General features: G+C 52.0%; 6 protein-coding genes across 6 annotated transcripts; 2 read left to right on the top strand and 4 right to left on the bottom strand.

Moving 5' to 3' along the window:
* Nucleotides 1-156: 156 nt before the first annotated feature.
* On the top strand, nt 157-1,534 carry PV06_05938 (uncharacterized protein). The gene is made up of 2 exons (XM_016406991.1): nt 157-380; nt 433-1,534. Exons 1-2 carry the CDS (start codon nt 357-359, stop codon nt 1,093-1,095), a joined length of 687 nt encoding a protein of 228 aa, XP_016262595.1. The 5' UTR covers nt 157-356; the 3' UTR covers nt 1,096-1,534.
* Nucleotides 1,535-2,049: 515 nt separating this feature from the next.
* Nucleotides 2,050-4,038, top strand: PV06_05937 (uncharacterized protein; the record flags this gene model as incomplete). The annotated part of the gene is made up of 2 exons (XM_016406990.1): nt 2,050-2,598; nt 3,001-4,038. 2 exons carry the CDS (start codon nt 2,050-2,052, stop codon nt 4,036-4,038), a joined length of 1,587 nt encoding a protein of 528 aa, XP_016262594.1.
* Nucleotides 4,039-4,795: 757 nt separating this feature from the next.
* Nucleotides 4,796-7,189, bottom strand: PV06_05936 (uncharacterized protein). Its single transcript, XM_016406989.1, has 2 exons — nt 7,050-7,189; nt 4,796-6,980 (listed from the first exon to the last, which is right to left on the bottom strand). The coding sequence occupies exons 1-2, from the start codon at nt 7,137-7,139 to the stop codon at nt 5,004-5,006; spliced, it is 2,067 nt and encodes a 688-aa protein (XP_016262593.1). The 5' UTR covers nt 7,140-7,189; the 3' UTR covers nt 4,796-5,003.
* A 213-nt stretch (nt 7,190-7,402) lies between these two features.
* PV06_05935 (uncharacterized protein) lies at nt 7,403-9,573 on the bottom strand. Its single transcript, XM_016406988.1, has 2 exons — nt 8,954-9,573; nt 7,403-8,901 (listed from the first exon to the last, which is right to left on the bottom strand). Exons 1-2 carry the CDS (start codon nt 9,199-9,201, stop codon nt 7,521-7,523), a joined length of 1,629 nt encoding a protein of 542 aa, XP_016262592.1. The 5' UTR covers nt 9,202-9,573; the 3' UTR covers nt 7,403-7,520.
* A 969-nt stretch (nt 9,574-10,542) lies between these two features.
* Nucleotides 10,543-12,512, bottom strand: PV06_05934 (uncharacterized protein). The gene is made up of 3 exons (XM_016406987.1): nt 11,998-12,512; nt 11,587-11,925; nt 10,543-11,530 (listed from the first exon to the last, which is right to left on the bottom strand). The coding sequence occupies exons 1-3, from the start codon at nt 12,371-12,373 to the stop codon at nt 10,920-10,922; spliced, it is 1,326 nt and encodes a 441-aa protein (XP_016262591.1). The 5' UTR covers nt 12,374-12,512; the 3' UTR covers nt 10,543-10,919.
* Nucleotides 12,513-17,039: 4,527 nt separating this feature from the next.
* On the bottom strand, nt 17,040-19,180 carry PV06_05933 (uncharacterized protein). Its single transcript, XM_016406986.1, has one exon. The coding sequence runs from the start codon at nt 19,082-19,084 to the stop codon at nt 17,465-17,467; it is 1,620 nt and encodes a 539-aa protein (XP_016262590.1). The 5' UTR covers nt 19,085-19,180; the 3' UTR covers nt 17,040-17,464.
* Between the last annotated feature and the right edge of the window lie 3,149 nt (nt 19,181-22,329).

Raw genomic sequence — 22,329 nt, 5'->3', positions numbered from 1 at the left:
GTCCTGCGATTGACACGAAAAATCAGCGTGCGCAATGAATCTGGCTTGGCGTGGTGCCAAGATATATGTCCGCACTAGTCTCAATTGGGGTTGGCTCCGTCGCTGCAGCTTTTTTGACCATTCGCGACATTCCTGCGATTGAACAAGGCCTCAAACCAGAAACAACCATCCAGCGCTACAAGGCAAGAATCGTCAGTTCGAGCCTGTTTCACTTCCATCTTCAGAAAGTGTTGCAGCCATCGTCTGGCAGACGTAGTCGGGCTGCGGCTCTGTACTGCGCAAGCATACATATTTTTTGATCAAAACAAAACTATCAACTCAAAGTCACGCCGCATTCGTGCGCCGCTCTTGCAATCATGGCGAACAAGCAGGGAAAAATGGTATGTCTTTTAGCTGCGTGTCATACATATTGTGTGCTAACAAACATTTCAGCAAAATCTCATCAACTATCGCATGCGCGTTACGATGAAGGATGGAAGACAGATGACTGGCCAAATGCTAGCGTTCGACAAACACATGAACCTGGTTCTCGCCGACACTGAGGAATTCCGCAAGGTCAAACGCAAGCAAAACCGATCCGGTGCCCCTCCGGCTCCTGGCTCTGCAGCGGCGGCGGCGGCGGTCGAAGCGGAAGAGAAGCGCACACTTGGATTGGTTATTCTCCGTGGAACGAATATCGTCAGCTGTAGCGTCGAAGGTCCTCCCCCGTCCGACCCATCGGCACGACTGGGCCAGTCTGCACCAGGTGGTACTGCAACAGCTCTGCAAGCAGGAGCAGGAATATCGAAGCCGGCAGGGCGAGGCCTGCCAGTAGGCTTGGGTGGTCCAGCTGCGGGTATTGGCGGTCCACCGCCGCCAGGAGGATTTGGATTCCCTCCAGGAGGTTTCCCAGGAGGAGCGCCACCGCCAGGATTTGGAGGAAGAGGAGGTCCAGGTGCTCCTGGTGGTCCCCCGCCTGGCTTTGGAGGCCCGCCACCCGGTTTTGGTGGTCCTCCTGGTGGCCCTCCAGCTGGTTTCCAGCCACCACCCGGCTTCCAAGGAGGACCTCCACCTCAAGGTAGAGGATTTCCACCGCCAGGGTTTGGAGGAAGATAAGAAACTCGGGGTTTTGATGCATGATCACCAAAATGCGTGCAAGGACAAAAGGTCGCTACTCGGAGAAATCCATCAGAGTGGCACATTACCAAAAATCCGATACCTTTCGATCTGCTTGACGGTCTTTGAAAGCTTGTGCCAATCCGAGAAGTGTTGGACCTGAGCATTTTCACGAGTCGATATCAGATTGGGTACAAACAGCAGCAATTATGTTGCAACTGCGACGGCGATACGCGATGATATGAAGGTTGCAATGGGTTCCAGGCCCGACCATGGTGGACGATGGCGTTCAGCCTTATCACCAGTTGCTGGTTAGTCTTGTTGGATAAAGCTGGCGACGGCGTACCAAACGCATCCCTCCGTCAGCAATCCGAACTAAGTCAATGAAATCCGAGAAATCTTGAGAGAAGATTCACCTCTCTGGAATTCTTCATTATGCCATGATTTTTGCCTCTGTGTGATCACTATCTATTCATGCCTCGTAATCTGCCACATCTACTTGTTTTGATGCCTTTATTCCAAGTAGAAAGACAAGGCTTCTGAGGTCCAGGTCTTGCATGCCAAGGCCTCTGCTTTGATTGGCCCGTTCGTTTGGTCGAGGCGGATTCGGAATAGTTGGTCACTAGCGGCATGCCTGAGAATGTTGATCCTCTCGTCGTCTGACGAAGTGTACGCAGCGAATTCTTTCGTGGTGGTGTCGTCAACGTTGGGCACAATGGAGATTTCACACTCGCAACAACACTGGGAGTGGCTGTCCATTCAGATATTGACCTAGCAGGTGTACTTTCCACGTGAAGCCAAGCACGCCAGTCCTTGGGGATTCCATATCTTGCACCCACAGAACGGTCGGCTCTATATGACGAGGGTGAAACAAGGTAGTCGCAAGCGCGTATATGCGCCAAAGACGAAGTCAGGATGCATAACATGCAGGCATGTTGAGATGGATGTAATTCGATGAACCAGTGGCTGACTTTCGATCCAGAAGTACGTTCCGGCTCAAGCATACCACATACACCAGCATCGGCTAACCAGGTCGCTAATTCCACAGTCCGACGGGTCAAATGTGACGAAAACAAACCCGCCTGTGACAAATGCACATCAACAGGCCGGAAGTGCGATGGCTATTCAAGCGAAGACGACCCAAAAGCCACCGGCCAGGTTCTTAGTGCCCGGCCATCACATTTCGTCAATGTGTCCGCCCACGAATTCCGAGCGTTCCAGTTTTTCCATGAGCAGACTCGGTTTCAACTCTCTGGGTTTCATGACTGTGAGCTCTGGGACATGCTAGTACTTCAAGCCGCCCAGGAGGATATCGCCGTTCGACATGCATTGGTTGCCTTTTCCACCTTGCATGAAGCCTTTGCTAGAAGGTCTCGCGAACATGATGACGACCAGACGGCCTCTGACCAGTTGGCTCTGAGACAGTATAACCTTGCGATACGACGCCATTTGGATCGACTTGGCGGCTCCGATTTCCCCTGCAATCTCGACGAACGAGCCATGGTACCTTGTTTGATATTCATTTGTATAGAGGTGAGATTGAACATCAGCCTACATCTCCATCAAAATCCCCCTTGTCCACATACCAGTGCTTTTGCAAGAGACAAACTAAAAGAAAAATGTACGGGATAGATCATTCGTGGTCACTACGCATCATGCACAGCCCTACTGAAGCGTACATTTGGAATGTTAGACCACCTGAAGAAAACCATGGCACGAGGAAGTCGACAATCAAACCTCCACGATGTGTTTGAAGGACAATTAATCAGGCTTGAATCACAGATTATTGCAGTACGTTTCGATCCCTGAAATTTGTCCCCCGTCATGGACTTGCAACATTATTATGGCAATCATTATCAGTTTTCTTCACAAGGGCTGACTTTGTTAAACCCTCACCGGGAATAGACCATCGGGTATGATGCTTGGGATGCCCAGGGAAGCCGCAGCAGTATATCCTACCGCCCTCTCCCGACCATACCAAGTGCTTTTGCCTCTGCCACCGAAGCGAGAGATGTGTGGGAGATGTATTGGCACATATACACTGCCGCCAGTGCGCGAGAGAGCCAAGTGGCTGCTCCATACGATATTGATGCGGAACCCCTGTACGACAACCACAAACAGCAGCAAGATTATACACGTCCAGACTTCTGGGTAGCCGGGTTTTTAAAGTGGTCCGAATCTCTTGAAGTGACGATACGACTTAGTACGAGTACAAGTACAAGTACCGGGGGCCAGACCTCCGCGCCACCTGTGTCCCAAAAGGAGCAATGTGCGTTAAAGATACTACAGATGTACCGTCTTTTGAACGACACACTAGTCGACATGGTCTCTCGACAGACCCTCGAAGATCTCGAGATCGATTCTCAAATGCACTGGGACCATAGCACCCCTATATTTGAACAGATGCTCGACCTTGCGGAATCGGTTTTGGCTGTCGAAGCCGACACTGGTCCACATTCCTCCAGTCCTACATCCACCTTCACCACCACTACTACCACCACCACTGATAGTCCGCTTCTTTCGTGTTCGTCACCGATGTCTACCCCACCTACACTGATGGAACCCTCAACGACCCCCAAATCCCGCCCCGTATTCACATTGGACACCAGCATCGTCTCCCCCATCTATGACATCGCCAAACGCAGTCGAGACCCCATGGTGCGCCGCCGCGCCATCTCTCTTCTCTACACCTACCCCCGGCACGAAGGCATGTACGACGGCGTCCTCTACGCCCGAGTCGCTCAACGCATCATGCAGCTCGAAGAGGGACGTCTCGACCACCAGCCCACGTCCGCCTCCGACGTCCCCGACTGGGCGAGACTGAGTGGTGTTCGACTAGTCTTTGACCTCGAGAAGAGACGACTCATCCTCCGATATGAGCGTTGTCGGGACAAACACCACCCTTTCAGAGTCCCTGTTGAGGAAATCATCGACCTGGACTAGAAATCCCAAAAGAAGGACCGGACAGATGCGTCTGAATCATGCATGGACCATCATTACTCACCCATCCTATCCAAACCAAGACAACTGGTGCGTCTGATCTGATAGATGGTTGAAGACTGCATAGTCCTCGTCCTTGTGTTTCAAAAGGAAGCAAATAGAGCGAGGTATATGACGAGGCAACATTCACTGAATGAAAAAAATAACCAAAGGATATCATTGTGAAGAGTGAATTTTACCCTCAACACACCAAGACCCCTAGGAAGGAGCTCAGGTCAAGGCCCCCATGGCGATGTTGGTCGGCGGCTTCCTTTCTAGGCGAGATGGACACGGGGTTCGAATCGCGGTTCAGTCAAACAATTAATAATTCAACAATTAATTTCACGACTTGGATTTCAACGAGGACGGATTCTCTGGGGTCAGTCAAAACAACAACCGACAATCGGTCGAGGGGGTTCAACTCGAGGGCACGACACAACAGTGGGATATTAATTCTGGGGCAAATTGGGGGCAACGACAACTAAGTGGGAGGACAACATAGGAGGAACAAGCGTCCCTGGAGAGGGTTAGAAAAAGTTGGAAGCGCTGCGACAGGGGAGATTCCAGAGCGAGTACCATAGATCGGTTTAAGACCTTCACTGGTCCCGAGTTGGGAGGCATCTGGGGGAAAAAAATCCTTACACGACTGGGATTTTCTTAACTAGGCTCCTATGGGAGATAAATCCTAGTTAAGTTTTTGCCATTTTTGCAGAATCAGAGGATTGAAAAAGCGACCTGACTTGATCCTTTTATTTAATAATCACGGTTACATACAGTTTATACACATCATGCGAGAAGAATGTTCTTCTCACTTTTTCTCTCCCTCTAACACAGCGTGGTGCAGATCATTTCAAGAACAAACACCAACTATCTCTCTTATTTTTCTGCATGCTTTTTTGTCATTGTGTGTTTTCAACCCGTTTTTTTCTCTACTCAACCCGTAAGCACTGCAATCTAGCCTCGGTCTCAATGACGTCCAAAGCCTGTCTAACCTCGAGGACCTTGCGAACGTCACCCAACCAATCCTTGCTCAACACCTTGGCCCAGCCCTGCAGAGAGTTCATCTCCCGGGCGGCGGCGTCGAGGTCTCCTTCCTCCAACAGAGTCTCGGTCCGGGTCAGGATGCTCTCGACGTCCGAACCGGTGGGCTGTCCGTGCTTCTTGAACATGACCTTGGACAGGACGAAGCTGGCCGCGTGGGACGCGACGCCCGCGTCTTCGGGGAGCAAACTCGCCTTGCGCACCTCGTTGGCCACGCGTCGGAAACGGTCAATCAGTTGTGGCTGGCTGGGGATACCCTTCTGGTACGCGGCCGGGTTGATCGAGGCGATCGCTGCGTCGACAATCGGGTCACCCTCGGCCGCGAGCTTGAGTGCGGCCATCTCGCGCACAAACGCCTTGGGGCGAGCCTCGGACGCCGCAGACCGAGAGAGAGCAGATCGCACGGCGTCCACCGCAACCTGCAGCTTCTGGGTGGCCAGGTTAGCATCAATGACGCCGTTCCAGTTGGAGGTCAGCTGAGTCAAGTCGTCGACGTTGGTGCTGAGATCCGAGAGTTTGGACAGACGGCCCTCTCGTTCAGACTCGACCAGAGACTTGATTTGGGAGACAAAGTCGCGCTTCATCTCGATGGCTTGCTCGGCAAGTTCATTTCTGAGTCGCTGTTCAGTCAACTCTGTGCTGCGCTGGACCTCATGCTTGAGCCTCTCTTCGTATAATTGTGCAATGCGTCTTCGCTCGGTCTCAAATTCCTCCCGGAAGCTAGCTTCATCCTCGGCCTGTGCGGTCTCAATACGCTTCAAGAGTTGTTGAGCACCCTCTTCGAATTCCTTGTGTGCCTGTGCAACTTGTTCTTCGGCGGCTTTTCTCTCGGCCTCACGCACTTGGTGGATCTTGGCAGCCACCATTTCCAGCGACTCCTTGGCTTTGGTCATCGGAGCTGAATATTTATTCGCGGCGTCGGGAGAATCCGAGTTGACTACTGTAATCATGTCGTTGACAATCTTGACGAGCTCTTGAACGACCGGTTCATCGGCATTGCCCACTGTGAGAGGCGATATTTGCGTGACAGGAGGGATAGCTGGGGGCCGAGGATCTGACTTGGGGCTCGGTGTAGCTGGGCTCGGGACGGTGGACTCAGTGGCCTTCTCCCCAGCGCTGTCTCGTTTGGCTGTCTCGACGGCCGCCTTCTTCTCTTTTGGGCTTGCGGATGCTGGGTCAATCTGAGCTTGAGTCGAAGCCTTGTTGGCATCCGTCGCGCTGTTATGCTTGCCCTTTTGTGTCAGATCACTGCCCTTGGGTTCGTCCTGAACAGCCCTCCACGAAAGCCCTGATCTCTGAGGGATCGTCGTAGTCTTGCCGTCAACATTTTCCCGGTCTGATCGGTTGATACGGTGCACGTTGTGCTTGGCATGGGGGAACCTCTTCTGGAACGATCGTTCCTCGAAGTAAAGGACCGCCTCCTCTCCGTAGGGGATGTACTCGGTGAAGAAGTCGTGAAAGTTGTCGTTTCGCAATGCATATACCACGGCTCCTCCGTATGTCAGACCGCTGAGCAAGAGCAGGTAGAACAGGGCCCTGATGCGTCGAAAACGTCGCGGTGCCGGCGCCGCTGGTTTCGAAGGCGGAGGCGGCGGAGTGGGTTCTGACGGGCTCACGGTGGCGGAACTTGTGGGCGGTGCCGTCTGAACCTGTGCCGGGCTGGGAGGAATCTTTGGGACGTTCTCGGGGGGGATGGTCGACGAAGAGCTAGGCGTCGCAGGGGTGATCGGAGGTGCTGGACTTCCCGGGCCGCCAGGGCCCAGAGGTACTTCCGTCTTGAGAGGAGCCGAAGCACTCTGGCTCCCTGGCATGAATGCCGGGTCCGAACTCAAGATGGAATCTTTCTTCTCGGCGAAGGCTCTCCGCTGTATTTCACTCAATGTTAGTGGCGGGGGATGGAAACGCCTTCTGGTGCGCACGAAATTTTGACGTACCTGAGAAGTAGCTCCTCGCGCGAGTAACTGCCTGCGCAGTTGTGCGCCGGCAGGCCTGGCTAGTCGCAGCATGACGGGCTGGACTGCCATCTGCAGCCTCTGAATAACGAGTGGTTTGTATGAAACTCGACACTCTAACAATACTGTTGAGGCCGAGCAAATTGAGCTTTGGATACAGAGCAAGCTCCAGTTCCGAACTCGCCGCTTTGGCCAGCAACACAATTCTTGGTCACGTGCCGCATATTCATGCAAAGCAGCGTCATTGTTCTTATTGGCATCTCTCTCGTACACCCAGGTCCGGGAGACAAGTCTACATCGTTCGTGCTGAGAAGTTATGGATCTCTTGATGTTTACGGAGCATTTGCATTCTCGTTCTCGGCTATCACATATTTCAGTACATATATCATTTTTGACCGTCCGTGACCGAATCATCCTCCCTCATAACTCCGCGCACGATTTGGGGAGGTTCACTCAAAGTTTCAAGCCCATGTTGATATGAACAGCCTTAGTCTGGCTATACGCTGCCAGGCCAGCCTCACCCAGTTCCCTTCCGATACCAGACTGCTTCACACCGCCGAATGGCACTCGGAAGTCCGAGTCATTGCTGCTGTTGACCCAGACCATGCCTGCCTCGATGCGGCTGGCAACACGGTGCGCACGCTCGATATCACGCGTGAACAGGGCACTGCCGAGTCCGTAAGTTGTGTCGTTCGCCATCCGAAGTGCATCCTCCTCAGTCTTGAAAGAAGCGATGACAACGAAAGGGCCGAAAACCTCCTCACGGTAGATCTTCATGGTGTCCTTGACATCTGTGAAGATGGTAGGCTCAATGAAGAAACCTTTGCCGCCACCGACGTTCTTATGGGGGACACCACCGCTGGCGAGCTTCGCGCCCTCACTCTTGCCGGCCTCAATGTAGCTCAGCACACGCTCGTACTGCGCCTTGGTGACCTGTGGGCCTTGGAAAGTGTCGTCCGCAAAAGGATCGCCAACCTTGGATGTGCTCTGAACGACCTTCTTGAACAAGTCAATGAATTTATCATAAACGCCTTCCTGGACAATGACGCGCGATGTAGCTGTGCAGATCTGACCCATGTTACTCATGATGCCGATGTGTGCCCACTTAGCGGCCTGCTCAAGGTCCGCATCGTCAAAGACCAATAACGGTGACTTTCCGCCAGTCTCAAGGGTGATGTTTTTCATGTTCACACTAGCAGTCTTCATGATCTGCTTGCCGGTGAGGGTGCTGCCGGTGAATGCGATCTTGTCAACGTCCAGATGCGAGGCGAGGGCGTTACCAGCTTCACGGCCGTAGCCGTTGACGATGTTGATGACACCCTTGGGGAAACCTGCTTGAGGAATGAGGGTTGCGAGATAGAGGATAGACAGGGGGGTTTGTTCGGCGGGCTTCATGACAATGGTGTTGCCACATGCTAGGGCAGGACCAAGTTTCCACGCTGCCATGGCGAGAGGGTAGTTCCAGGGGATGATCTGACCGCAAACACCAATTGGCTGCTTAAGAGTGTATGCGAACTTCTGGGTGTGCGTCGAAATGGTCTCACCCTGGATCTTGTCTGCCCAACCAGCATAGTATCTCAATGTGCCGATAACTTCACCCAAATCCTCGTTGAGTGCGACACTGTACGGTTTGCCGTTGTCCCATGTCTCCAAAGTGGCCAAGGTCTCTTTGTTTGCTTCAATCAAGTCGGCGAACTTGTACATTATGGCACCGCGGTCGGTGGGAGGAAGTTCTCGCCACGAAGGGTCGTTGAAGGCAGCTCGTGCGGCTTTGACGGCCCTGTCGACATCATCGGCGGAGGCTGCTTCCACCGAGCAGATTTCCGACTCATCTCTGCAGAACTGTCAGTTGATTGGCGGAGTACGGACGTGCTAACAGCACTTACGTAGGGTTTATGCTGGTGACCTTCTGGCCTGAGGTGGCCTTGACGAATTCATTGTTGATGAACAGGCCGGTAGGCAGAGTGATCTTTCTGCCGTTGGGCGCAGTGAGTTCGGCCTTGAGGTCAGACATGTTGGAGAATGCTCGTTGCTGGCAGGGGAACAGACGTAGTCGAGAAGAAGATGAGGCAACAACTACAAGCCGGTATGAATTCTTACTGAGAACAGGTCTTGTAAACAACGAGTTCAACATGTAAAAGAAGCCGAAGGAAACAAGAAGCCTATCTTCGCTCTCTAATCAATTGTATCACAAATACGCAACAGGGCCTAGCTTTTTACCTCGACAATAGAGGGGTCCAATCGAAGGAGGGGAAGCGAAGCAAAACACAGGCCAGGCGAGGAGCTTCACGAGCTTGAGTGGAACGAATTTCCTGTTCGGTGCAGGTTGCTGTCTCTCTACTGGTGACGGCGATGAGCGCAAGGTGGAGCGACCAGTCGGCCAGACGCTGAGATCCGTTAAAAGCAGCGGAAAAGACTTCGAGTAGTCAGAATAAGGGAAAAGAGTGTAGCAAAGTATGACTTGTCCCGAAGCTGTACCTGTCTACCAAGAACGCAGCGCTGAAAGTGACGAGGGGAGAGAAAAGAGACCTGCAGCCCATGATGGTGAGGGGCAGATAAGACCAGAGCGGTTGTAACTCCCTTTTCCGAACTAGTTCAATGTGCTCGCCGACAGCTTCCCCTCCTATCTCGCCTTTGGCCAGGACATTCAGCCTTATATTATTTCTCGTACTCGTACTTCGTTCTCGTATTTTGTTACGCAAGACCTCGGCACGCGATTGATCACTTCCTCACTCAACACCCTTGGCATATCCTTTGACGGGAGATTGAGACGAGGCGACATGTAAAGATGAGAAATCCATACTGGTGCTTCCATGCATCAGTCGTACTGGCCAACAAATCTTCGCCCGCAAAGCTATCGATCCGGCTGTTCTAGCGGTCCTTGAAATGGGTAGCTGTTGGCGACCAGCCGCCACAAGCAAAGGAGTCAAGTTATACTGTAAGTGTGTTGTAGCATGCTCCATTCAAGCTGGAGGGGAGACCTTCTTTGTTACTCCGTTCTGAATTGGATTCGAACACCACGTGTACAGCCCATTCCCAAAGCAGGTTGAAAGATCAAGATCAATAAAGAGGGCACGGGTACAACCTACACTGACTTTGTATGCATGGCATCAATTGTCCGACCTCAAGGTTCTTCAACAGGCAGGGGTTAAAATGGTCGAGAGCTTATTGTACAGGTAAAAAGTACCAAACATACCTGTAGCCGCGCTGCTTGGGGCATGCCGATTGAGCAGACGGAGGCTTTGGATAGCCTTGGAAATTCTCCGAGCTTTACGTGAAAAGGGGGTCGAAGCCGTTGGTTTGCCGTTTACCCGGGAAGCCTACTTGTAGATGGCTAAGGAAGCACCCATCAATCATCGTCCCTTCGCCTGTAAAAGAGGTACTCAAGTGCCTCGACCGTGGCCCCGGATGTCAATACACTTTATAGAGCAGCAAAAACGGGAGGATCAGATGGCACCAGCCGTATACGCGAGAGGGGGAACCTATTATTTCTGTGCCTATGTATCTAGGTACTTCAGTGTCCGCAGATGCACGGTGTGAATTCTCTCCTCTATGCGTAGGTCTTGATCCAGCTATCAATTCCTGGTCTTCATGATGAATCTTCTTCAGCTGAATGTTGTGACTTTCTGAGCAACTACAGCTTGCTGTGAATCACTTCGTTGTTTCTGCATGTTCCATCAACCCCAATCGCCATCGTTTAGATGTCCCTTAGTTTAACTCCCTTCAATGCTGATGTCTTCAGCATGCACATGGGCTTCATCGTGGTGCCAAAAACCAGCGACAATGTTGTCGAATTCAAGAATGATAATAGCGACTCTTGATTGTCAGCCATCGCACTGACATTATCCACATTCAAGGATGTTCGAAGTCAGTCTCAGATGCAGCTGCAGTGACAGCGTGCTCATGGGTGGTGCCATTCGTACCGTTGACCGGAGAAGACAGCTCGAATTTGACATCGCCTTCGAGGCTCGTGTCAACAGTTTTCTCACCAGCACCTTCAGCAGCTGTCTCCTCGCCTTCGCCATCAACGTCGGACTCGTAGCCATCCTTTGCTTCGCCCTGGATATGTCCAAGGGTCGGGTTTTCTCCAGCTAGACCAAGAATGAATCGCCACTCAGTAGGAGCAACTGACGAGACACTCAACCGACTCTGCTTGAGCATCTGCATGCTGGCCAGCACACCACCCTGCTGAGCGAAGGATTTGAGATCCTTTAAAGAAATAAACTTATCGAACTTCTTGACAAACTCCACGTGCACAAGCTCCCACTTGGGTTTAGACTCGTCAGACTTTGGATCGTAATAAGGGTGAGCCGGATCAAAGGCAGACCTGTCCGTGGTATGTTCGGCGACGATGCGCATGACACCTGCGATGCCAGGGTTGGGACAGTTGGAATGGTAGAAAAATGCCAGGTCACCCTTGCGCATGGCTCGCATGTTGTTTCTCGCCGCTGGATTGCGGACGCCTGAAGTCTTTAGTTTCAAGTCCTGTGTTCTCAAAATGCGTGGTTTGGGGGCTTACCATCCCATCCCTCAGGCTCTGTCTTTGCTGCAAGATCATCAATGGAAAATTTGACATCAACACCCTTCTCAATGCGAGATTCGGGTTCAGCCTTCATTAACCAATACTGAACATCTTGGTCCACGTCTTGAATGTCCTCCTTCTCCGCCGTGGTAGCTTTCACAGCACCTCCAACTGCAGAAGTGTCATTGAATTTAACCTCAGACTCGGAAACACTGGCAGAGACTGTCTCATGTTCATTTGTCGGCATAGAGCCTCGAGGCCGGCCAGCCTTGGCAGTTTGTTTCTGCACCCGCGATGCTTTGGGAGCTGCTACTTGAACCGTGGCTGGAATGGAGTCTGGTCATACATCAGTTTTAGTGCATCTTCGCGGCGACCACATGCTTAGTGTCAAGACACGTCAAGACTTACCACTCTGTTGCTCATGTCGAGTACCATTGGTGCCGGTGGTGGTAGATTTTTTTGCAGGGCGGCCTCTCTTTCTGGGTTCAGCTCTAGCTTGGTTCTTTGTGGTAGCAGGTTCAGGGCTAGCAATTGCTGGGCTTTTCTTTGGCGGACGTCCTCGTCTTTTTGGCGTCACTTCAGCTTCAAGTTTCTGCGCCTTCGACGGTGGTCGCTTTGTGACAGAGGACTTGCTTTTGGTAAAATTGTACTGAGGCACACCGACCGAGGTTCTTCTAGGGCGACCAACGGGCGAGATGTCAGGAATTTCTGACGTTTCTCCGATACGAACCTTCTTCACTGGAGTACTGCCTCCGGTGGCAGCTTTGCGTTTCTTGGGAGCCATGATGAGGATAGAGAATAGAGATCTTGGACGGAGAGCAAGATGGGGATCGGACGATGACTTGATTAACTCCCTGGTTTAATTGGTTGCATTTGCGACAAAAGAGAATATTGAGATTGACGTGGTCGGTGGTCAGTGAGTGAATATTGGTGTGAGAAACGCAGGGCAGAGACGCAGGTGATGTTTTAGACGCGTCGCGCCTGGGCAAAATTTTGGAGCAGCGGGAAAATCAAAAATCCGGGGAATCAGTGTCCGTGCAGGCAGCCTCGTCAGCCTCGTGCTTGTGCTCGTGTATTCATGGCTCCCTTCACTTACTTTATATGTACATACCTTTTGTTTCTCAACTTTGGCCGATAAGCACAACGATCGAAATGTCTTTAGTCAAAGAATGAGAAGATGGTCTACGCAGGTGTCGACACAGTTCACCATATCTGCGCATTGGTAGTTAACATGATAAGGAAATTTCACGTTCAACTCGATAACCAAAGCTCTTTGCGTAGGGACTGCATAGACTAACATCAGAGTATGTAGTGAAAGAATCCCCTTCATTGTTCCTAAAGTCGCTCGAAATACGCTCGTCTCCGTCTTGGTGTGGAAATGCTAGAGGAACATGCGCGGCAGAAATGATATCATCCCATCCTTAGGCGTTGGCATCGAGCCACGTCCGCTACAACAATGGATACCAGTAACACGCATGGGAGCCTCGTGGGACCGGATATATCACATTGACAGCTATGATATATTGTGTCATGTGTGGTGGTTTATGCTACTTATGGAGTATGCAAACACTGACTTGGAACACGGGCATTCTGGGCATTAGAGGCCCGTCCCCTCCAGGGCTCCTCGCCCGCAATGACCCTCAATTGACATACAATACAGTGACGAGCAAGTGTTCCGGTACAGGGTTCTTTACTCAGTACTCCAGAAGAGCATCCGGACAATAACAACAAATAAGATTGTACAATTTTCGCTAGCTGTTTACGACCATGTCACTCTGGACTGTACGACTATCCTTACCAGGTAATGCTCCGGGTCACGGAGATCCTTGCCTTCTGTGTGAGTTGTGTGCGTGCGTGCGTGCGCGGACTCCTTGACCTGATTGTGACTAAAACACCACCAAATCGCTATCCGAACAACACCACCCAAACCTTCTCTGTACAACCAACCATTCATCGTCCACAGAAATGTCCTGCAGTGGCAGGGCGCCACGTGTCGTCCCGAGGGCCCGCCAATCGACTTTTGGGTTTGGAAAGCGAGGGACAGCGAAAAAGCGTCAGCGGCCCTCCGTTTCACAAAGGCAGATGATCTGGGTTTTGCGCGATGCCCGCAACGACTTCCCTGCACCGAGTCAACCAGTCCTGCTCGCCTGAGTGGCTACTTGGCCCTTGTAGGTGCCCAAAGGCCTGGACTAGCGACTTGCATCCTGCAGGTCGGGCATGCATGCAAGTGCGTTGAAACTTGCAACCGAACCCTCATCTCCAAAACCTGTACGGCGTACAGGACCAAGGAATCGCCTCACTGCTACTGTAACCACATATGCGACCAGTCATGCACACGGTGCAAAGCCGAGAAAAAGCAATGCAAAGGATTGGGGGCCGGGTCACATGGAACCAAGCGAGTTTGCTTACCCATTGCTGCTGATGACGCGACTTGCCACTACCCGTACGAGCTGCCTGCCTTAACTTACAGAAGGACAAAAGTGATAAGTGATGCGGCCACAGACGAAGCGATCTCGCATTTTGGAGCGTGGTGTATGGAGTACAAGTCAGTCAAAGGTGGGAAAATCCTCCGTCAATCCGCATGGAAGCGAGGAAGATCCCCTTCTCGACACGAATTGCTTTCCCTTTCTTTCCAAGTCACACATGCCGTCCACCACCACACCTTTACACTAGTTCCTGACCCGTCGTCCTGTCGCTTGGGCACTGACAGCTGTCACGAGGAAGCCGTCACGGCCGGGCGGATGTGCAACATGTCATCTGTCTATTCCTTGTGCGACACTCATCCCGCGCGCCCAGAGGGGTGGGTCGTGTCAACCACGTTTCTCGTACTAGTACGGAGTATAAGCAGCTCGATCAGGTTGCGAGTCGTCGAACTCCGCCAGAAGAAATACTCTACTGCAATTACTCAAGTCGTAAGTAGTCAGTCCATCGTTGCAGACTTTACACTGAATACTCTGTACATCAGGCCAGATGGTAAGGTCTTGACTAGGGTACTCCCAAGCGTAGCAGCCCACCTGGTAAGCGATTCGGCATATTTGTCAAGTTGGCATTCCGGGATCCATTGAATGGGTTTTACCGTTGCCATGTCATGCAATGCAATGCGATGCAATGCCCACACGGATTAACCAAAGGACTTGGCCTCCTTCCGAATACTAGTACCCGTCATACGGTAGTGGGTGCAGTAGTGAGTTTGCTGTTGATGATTAGCCGGTGCTGTCGTGCATATATTGGGCAGCCATGCATGAATCGCCCATCGCTTCCCCAATGGTGGGTGAGATGCTCATCGTCGTTTAACTGGCCCATGCCGGAATAGGGTATTCGACTCTAACGACGACCATCTGACACTGTCTCCTGCATCTCAGACGTCAAAATCCTTGACCCTTGGCTACCTAGGTAGCTAAACAATTACGGAGTGGTTGGCTAGACCTTGGCTTTTCTAGACCACCTACTTCCCTTCGTAAACTATACGGTTGCCCATGCGATCGCACGAAATTTCGGACACGCCGACATCCATGTCCCATCGAGTGCCTTGCTTTCAAGCGTATCAAGGTTCGTTGCGAGACACACACACACACACAGAGAGAGAGAGAGAGACGGACAAACCCTCTCTAGGATCTTTAGTTTCTTTTGTTGTTGCCCAATTTTCAATGCGGCCAATGGTGACTTCATGTTTCTCTTTTTCGGGGCGGGTTTTTCTTACAACTGTCATGTAACTCATGACTTTCGGGGATTTTGCCCGTTTGTGATCAGGTCAGAAGTTTGGCCCTCCCAGAAGAAAGGGTGTGCCTGAGTGACTATTCTGGATGAGTTACCTAAGAATCACTCTTAACATGTAATTCATGGTCCCCCATCCCCGATATGTGGCGCACTGTACCTTACAGTACCTCGGAACCTTGGAACGGGTTGTGTTGCCGGGTGGGAATAACACCATGTACATACAGTACAACCCGTTGCACTCGTGCCCTCGTGGCACTTCTCCGTACCCGTCTTACTTATTAGTAACCCCCCCATCATGCATATGGATCCTCGGGGGGGGATGGAGGGGGGCGCTCGAGCTGCCGCCGCTACAGTACCACCACCGGGGGTCCAGCATTAGAAGGAAAGAAAGAAAGAAAACGAATGCCACGTTCACCAGGAAGAAAATACTTGGTGGCTTGAAGCTACTTAAAGAAGAGATGCGGCACAACAACAAGTGGTTACAGAATGGTGATGGATGAGCAAGTGCCAGGTGGGCAAACAGGGACAGGGTGAAGTAAAACAGTTGTCTCGCTTCCTGTGTCCTTTGGGTTTCTACTAAAAGTCATCTCCATCGTCATCCACAGTCCAAAGGCAAGGTCCATGATTTTTCTATCCGGAGCCATCTACAAGCCCCATTCGACAGGTCATCGTTGGCCCCAATTCACCTCGGAACTATAGTTTTAGGTTAGGTACTCCGTACCTAGAGGGTACTCCTTACTTATGTACAATATTATTGTATTTGTACCAGAGGTACTCCGTAGTTCGGAGTAAAATTGTCCACAAATTATCTCTTTCAGGCATTAAAAAACCGCCAACCTAGCAAATCATTTCAAAAATTACCGAGTACATAGGTATGGATTTTTTCATTTCTTGTTGGTCTTTTTGTATCGAACCTGGGTTGCCTTTTCCTTTTTCTTCTTCTTCCTTTTGGACAAGACACACGATCCACTTGGTTCTTACACTCTCCACGAGTATGTGCCCCCCCCCCCCCCCCCCCCCCCCCCGGGGCGGACACCGAGGCTACACAAGTGAGTGGATAAAGTTCTACTGGGAAAATAATTGTAAACAATAAATAAAATGTTTTCGCCCCATCAACTAGGTACCTATTGTACGGAGAGGTACCACAAAGGTACCTACCTACGATAGTTACCTCGTAGTCCGCCTCGCTTCGCCAATTTAGACCCTTTTTTTTGTCTTCTCTGTCTCTCTCTAAATAAGCATCGAAGCAGTTGTTGGCGCCAAAAGATCGTGGATCATCTCGCTTGTTCTTTCATGGAATGACCAAAGACAAGACCTCTGCAGAGGACTTACGAGACTCCGTACAGTAAAGTACTCTTACGAGTATGATGGAACCCTCCATCAAACAAGTCTTTGCCAGCAGCCGCCAACGATGACCTCGAACTCGCATACCCATCAAGATTGTACTTGTATCTAGTAGGGTATACTCCGTGGTACGGAATAGAGGGTCCAATACATTTGATGCCGCTGGGTCATCTCTCGTGGATACACATATGCCATTCTACAAAATCCCAAAACCTCCAGCCAGGTTGCCCACCCACCACCCTCAGGCGCCGCCCGACTCCGTTGTCCCTAATAATAGTGTTTTGTGTGTATCTTTTGCTACAGTGCCCTTGTGCACGCGAAATCGCATGCGCTCCTTTCCTAGTCTTTTCTTCTGTCTTGTAGCTCCCACCCACCACCACCCCAAGAACCGCACCACCTTCCACCAAAAGAATAATAACAGAAGAAGTATTAGTCGAGAAAAGAGAAAATATGGTCCGGGGGTATCTTGCACATGCAAAATGCTGAAAAAAAAACAAATAGAAAAAAAAGGTATTAGTTGGTCTCGCGGTTGTTGTCTTTCCCTCTCAAAATCATCGATATCTCGGGATGGCATTCGAGATAAGGTGTGTGTTTGAAATGCATCCCTGTGACGACAGTTGAGCATCCGTTTTTTTCTTCTGATCATCGGTTCATTCATAATCATGTCCCATCATCATACAAATGTGTATAGGATGCTGCATCTGAGGTTGCCCTCATAGTCGTCTCTCTAGGTTATAGTCATGTCGAATAGTGTTGGAAAACAAAAAAATAAAAAGAAGATCTCAGGCGGCAGTATTTATTTACACCGTTGTCGTTACCGACCTGAAGGCCATGTGCGCTCATAGTGATCTCCTCGACGGAAAGGATCATATGACTGCGATCTTGTAAGGGAAGGAGCCGGTGGTCCCGGCGGCAAGGATCGTGGAGGCGCATAGGCACCATTCGTCGTCGCGGGGAGTTGAGGTAGAGGCACGGGGGGCTGCGGTGGAAACCCAGTGTACGGCGGCTGAGACGGCGATTGAGTCTGGGCCCCGACGAAGATGGGCTGATAGTCTCCTGTCCGACGGCGCTGGCTGATAGAAGACTCCCTCTCATGATATTCGCGGTACGAATCTTCCGAGCTGAACTGCGGCTCAGAGCTGGCGCCGCTGGTCGGTGCTGGACCTGCCGCTGCCACCGCCATTCGCCGCTGTCGCGGTGACGGAGGACGCTGTAGGAGTTGCGGGTTGGCCACGTGTCTTGCAGCGATTTCGCGGAAGTGGTCTCGTTCTGAGAGGTAGAAATCTCGCTCCTCGATCAAGTCCCTGAGTTCTTCCTGCAACCCTGAAATGGTCTGGGAAGCCTCCTTCTCCTTCTCCTTCCGCCGAGCCCGGAATCGAGCCGATGCACCGGCATTGCGTTTTCTCTTCTCGTCTGCCACTCTCGATGCTTGTTGTAGGTCCAATTCCACCGGGAGAACCAACGGCCCTTGATCCGTATCCAGAGTCAGATTCATAGAGGTCTGTCCAGGCTGGTAGCCTTCGTGAGGGCCATGTAGATGATTTTCGAGAGCGTATCCGCCAGGCCCGCTCGGTTGAAACCCTCTGCGAACAGGCGAGGGCTGAGAGAGCTGCTGGCCAGGGCCATAGCGAAATATCGGCGAAGGTTGTTCGATCCTAGGGTACGTTGACTGGCCTGAGAAAGCTCGATCAGCTGTGTGCGTGATCGTAGATTCTAGACCACGCGGGGAGTTTCCAGGCGCAGGCGCAGAGCGGGCTTGGTTGCCAGATTCAAAGGGCGCTATATTTGGCAAATTCGGACCTGTTGCTATCGCCAAAGAAGGAAGTGGTGGGATTTCCGAAGTTCTGTACGGTCCTGGTTCAGCCGTGTATGTTCGGCCTGTCGACCCGGAAAACGGTTGGAGGGGCTGTATGGTGGAGTGAAACGTAGGGTTTCTCCTGGCTCCCAGACTCGCCGCACGGACTGCCGGAGATTTTGGCGTGAGCACACGCCTTCCAACACGTGTACTACCCGGCTGAGATTGGTCCTGCGGCGGTGATCGAGGATCCGTGCGTTTTCGAACACGAGGTGATACTTCAGACGGTCCTTGGAGGATGCTTAAATGCGACTGACTGCTCGTTGCGGGCACCAAAGGCGGCCCTTCAGGCTCCGTCTGAGGGTTCAAGATACTGTGCACACCAAAGGCTCGAGAAGGGGTCTGGACGCTTGAGTCGGCTGATGGCCTACGAGACTCGAATCCAGGATTGATGTCTGCTCCTTGCCTCCCGTAAACACTGCTTTCATAGCTGCCGAATGCTTCGGTCCTGGCAACACTCGCAGTGCTTGGCCTGGAGGAGTCTGCATTGGGACCTGCGGCCTGAGATGCAGCAATCTGCGTCCCTGGGAGAGCGAAAGAGGTATTCGATGCCCGGTCTGTTGGTGAAGTTTGTGACATGTACCTATGAGCCTCCTCGTGCGGCTGGTGCCCCAGTCGCGACCATGGGTGATCCTCCTGCGGCACTCCTCCGCTACCCTCCCTCCGCCAATCCTGAGGATCTAGAGTGCTGTGCGGGCTGGTCTGAGCAGACCAGGACTGCTGGTAATAGCCAGGATTTGGAGGTGACCTGGGATACTGGGAGAGAGGGGAGACTCTGACACCGACGGTAGCCAGGGTGAATGACTTGTTAATATGCTGATGTTCGTCAGAGAAGTATGACCAGGGGCTAAGTCCAGGTGGTCCGACTCACAAAGACACTTTTAGATGTCGAGGCAATCAGCGGAGGGGTAGGGTAGGGATGAAGAGTCCGGAACGCAGATTGCGCATTCCAAGACTAGAAGCATCTGCGCCAGCGTTCTAGGGCTTGCGAGGGGCCGCTGGTAATTCGCTTCTGGTGTATTGGTGGCAGCAAATGAGCTTCATCAAAGGTCAACCCTAGTCCTGAGAGGCCCGTTCGCAAAGAGCAAATTGAGGGTCAGGTAGACCGGAGGTTGTGACGGCGAAGGGAAGGGAAAGTGATAGTTTCAACAAGCTAGCCTGAGGTCAGCTCGTAATATTTCATTGTACTGTCGGAGGTAAGCAGAGGCACCGTGCAAGGACCTGATGACCCGCCGCAATTCCTGGGACGGGGAAGCGGGAAGGACTATGTACAATATTTGCCTGGAGGTGAAGGGCGAGATACTTCCAGGCTTCTAGCGTTGCCAGGCTTTGCTTCGTCACGATCATGAGCGTTGCTCCAGACAGGGCCCTTTTGACCCAACGCCGGCAAGCAGGAATCCATCGGTGGTGGGCAGGGAGTAGTTTGGGAATAGGGAAGTGGGTCGCGCCGTCACCAGCAGCAGCGGTACAAACGATCATGCACGCAACGGGTGGATGAGGAACGAGACGCCAGACGTGATCAGATTTCGAGGTTCAAGCAGAGACGGCAGGCTAAGAAAACTAGCTCATCGACCGAAGCGCACCTTGACAAGCGCGGACTAAGGGCACCATCCCAGCGGGATGATGGCAGCGACTGGGTTATCGACGTGATAGCGCGACCCAGGCCGGCATGGCGGTGATGTGGCGCCCGCGAATGCCTTTGGGGAGGTGTGGTAGCTGTCAATCGGGCGTGGGGCCAACATTGAGTTATTTCAGGGCCGGGGCTCTCGAGAGACGAGTCCTCGAGCAGCAAAGCTTCAGGGGTAGAAAGGATAGTTGCAAATGATAGCCTTGGGAAGCATGGATCGGGGTCCCTGACGGGATAAAGTCCCCATGACTTGGGAAGGGTGCGGCGCGCGTCCAGAGTGGTGGGAAGGAGAGTGAGTGGATTCTTGCAGATTATCCACCGTGGCTTGCCACATTTGGGCGTGAGGCGGCGCGGGCAGAACAATGGCATTTTGACACGACCAGGGGGTCGGAAGTTCTACCATGCAGCCATGTCAGGCATGGGAGCTAGTCATGAAGGCCGCATTAGTGTCGTCTGCGAGCTAGCCTGACCCGATTGTCGGCTTGCAGAGCGCCGTGAGGGTCAACATGCCTTGTCGAATGAAGAAATTTCGTATTTAGGGACCCCCCAGTACGGAGTAGGTAGTCTGTCCTTGGGTCGAAATGCGAGCCAGGGCTCCCGTTAGAGTATTTCGCAGCTGAGTCGCCTATTGGACCACGAGCCTGCAGCCATTTCGCCTGGGATCAGGCATCAAATGTGCTTCAAAGGCCAATGCGAGCGGGCACTGCTGTTTTTGGGATTTTCCCAACTCCTAATTTGTCGCTACCCTGGCTCCCAGGATCATTGGCAGTAGCCCCGTTGTGCAACCACTATGATGAAAGTCACATTCCCTTTTGATTGCGTATTTCGTCCAAATGCAGTATAGCAGTCGAGTTGCAAACGAAGCATCTGGGCCATACCCTTGCAGTCTGTCCAAGAAATCCCTGAGATGATGGTGTCCAATTTGCTCTCATCGCTCGATTAGGCGGACTGAGAAATGATGACGAGGGTCTCCCATCATCCTGACCACGAAGACTCCCGGGGTTCAATACTGTGCAACAGTAGAGGCTTCAGGGATTCCTCACGGTGCCTGACCCAGACAAACGGGTTTTCTCCTCGTTTGAGTGGTGAGGCAGCCCAAGATCTTGCCCCGTTGGCAGCCGAGAAGTGAACTTTTTGGTGACGTTATCTGTCACAATATGCAGGCAAGGAGACGTCGTCAGTGGCGGGCTATCCCATGCAGTAAGCCAACCCACCGGCGCGCATGAACAATACACGACATTTCTGCCGGCAGGCCCGCCTCGGAGGATCGCGGCGATCATATCCTTCTGAGGATTTGCGGCCTCAGTAGCCTCAAACTACCAAGATGGCTAATAGGCGTCGCAGGTGTCAATGTACTGGGTCCCGTCAACTGATTATCCTTCATGCGTGCGCGGATGTCAGTTCTGCTAGTCAGCGACGCCGTCGTCTATACCACCACGAAGTCATCTGCGACTGGTATATGAGTGTAGCCCCGTGCGCAACATGGCAGAACGGCCTGCTGTATGTTCCATTTTTACTGACAGTCATCATTGAAATGGTCTTGCAGGTTCACTACTGCTGGCGTTTCATCCATCTCGCTGCCAAAATATCTGTATCGTCGGTGGAAACCTGTACAAAGTATGAGTATGATTAGCAGGAGTCAGGCTATGACAAAGATGGAACTGTTAAACCAGGTTCCAGCAGCTTCAGACTTGGGTCAAACGGCATCGTGTCACTCGGTGTAGTTACACAAAGGGCAGGTGGTGATATGGCGTCCTAACAAATTTCCACGTAACAGCCCTTTTGCTTCAGACCAGAAATGTAATTGCCAGCTCTCGATAGTATGGTCCTTCCTTCTTCGCGACCATAGCGTTTGATGAAGCCTACGAGCCTCGTCACATCAATGATTCTATCCCGGACTACCCTTCCAGAAGGTATGAGTCAAACAATAATGGACCTTGATCCACAACAAATTTGGTGCAGGTTATGTTCTTGATGTGTTCGCCTTGCCAGAGCTGACAGGGATCTTCACTACATCGGTCCATCATTATGTACTCCGTACTCCGTGGCTCGCTGAGCCATGGGTAACGAGCCGAGTTGATACACGCTTCGACCCCCACCCCAGGTCCTTTGGGTCTAGAGACACGATCTAATCTTCAATTTTGACCCGGATTGTTAAAGGCAAATCGAATCGTCATTGCTTGTTACGTTGTTGATG

Source organism: Exophiala oligosperma, assembly GCF_000835515.1.
Source record: "Exophiala oligosperma strain CBS 72588 unplaced genomic scaffold supercont1.5, whole genome shotgun sequence".
In the NCBI taxonomy this organism is placed as follows: Eukaryota; Fungi; Ascomycota; class Eurotiomycetes; order Chaetothyriales; family Herpotrichiellaceae; genus Exophiala; species Exophiala oligosperma.
The sequence above is the reverse complement of the archived record's forward strand: the minus strand, read 5'-3'. Positions and strand labels throughout refer to the sequence as shown.

What these genes read in the sequence shown, in the direction of transcription:
- PV06_05935 (XM_016406988.1), bottom strand. Translation starts at nt 9,201, where the DNA reads ATGTTGAACTCGTTGTTTACAAGACCTGTTCTCAGTAAGAATTCATAC. An exon ending in GTCACCAGCATAAACCCTAC is followed by an intron (nt 8,902 to 8,953) that starts GTAAGTGCTGTT and finishes ACAGTTCTGCAG; the next exon opens with AGATGAGTCGGAAATCTGCT.
- PV06_05938 (XM_016406991.1), top strand. Translation starts at nt 357, where the DNA reads ATGGCGAACAAGCAGGGAAAAATG. An exon ending in CGAACAAGCAGGGAAAAATG is followed by an intron (nt 381 to 432) that starts GTATGTCTTTTA and finishes CAAACATTTCAG; the next exon opens with CAAAATCTCATCAACTATCG.
- PV06_05933 (XM_016406986.1), bottom strand. Translation starts at nt 19,084, where the DNA reads ATGTCACAAACTTCACCAACAGACCGGGCATCGAATACCTCTTTCGCT.
- PV06_05934 (XM_016406987.1), bottom strand. Translation starts at nt 12,373, where the DNA reads ATGGCTCCCAAGAAACGCAAAGCTGCCACCGGAGGCAGTACTCCAGTG. An exon ending in TCGACATGAGCAACAGAGTG is followed by an intron (nt 11,926 to 11,997) that starts GTAAGTCTTGAC and finishes ATGTATGACCAG; the next exon opens with ACTCCATTCCAGCCACGGTT. An exon ending in AGAGCCTGAGGGATGGGATG is followed by an intron (nt 11,531 to 11,586) that starts GTAAGCCCCCAA and finishes TAAAGACTTCAG; the next exon opens with GCGTCCGCAATCCAGCGGCG.
- PV06_05936 (XM_016406989.1), bottom strand. Translation starts at nt 7,139, where the DNA reads ATGGCAGTCCAGCCCGTCATGCTGCGACTAGCCAGGCCTGCCGGCGCA. An exon ending in CGCGAGGAGCTACTTCTCAG is followed by an intron (nt 6,981 to 7,049) that starts GTACGTCAAAAT and finishes AGTGAAATACAG; the next exon opens with CGGAGAGCCTTCGCCGAGAA.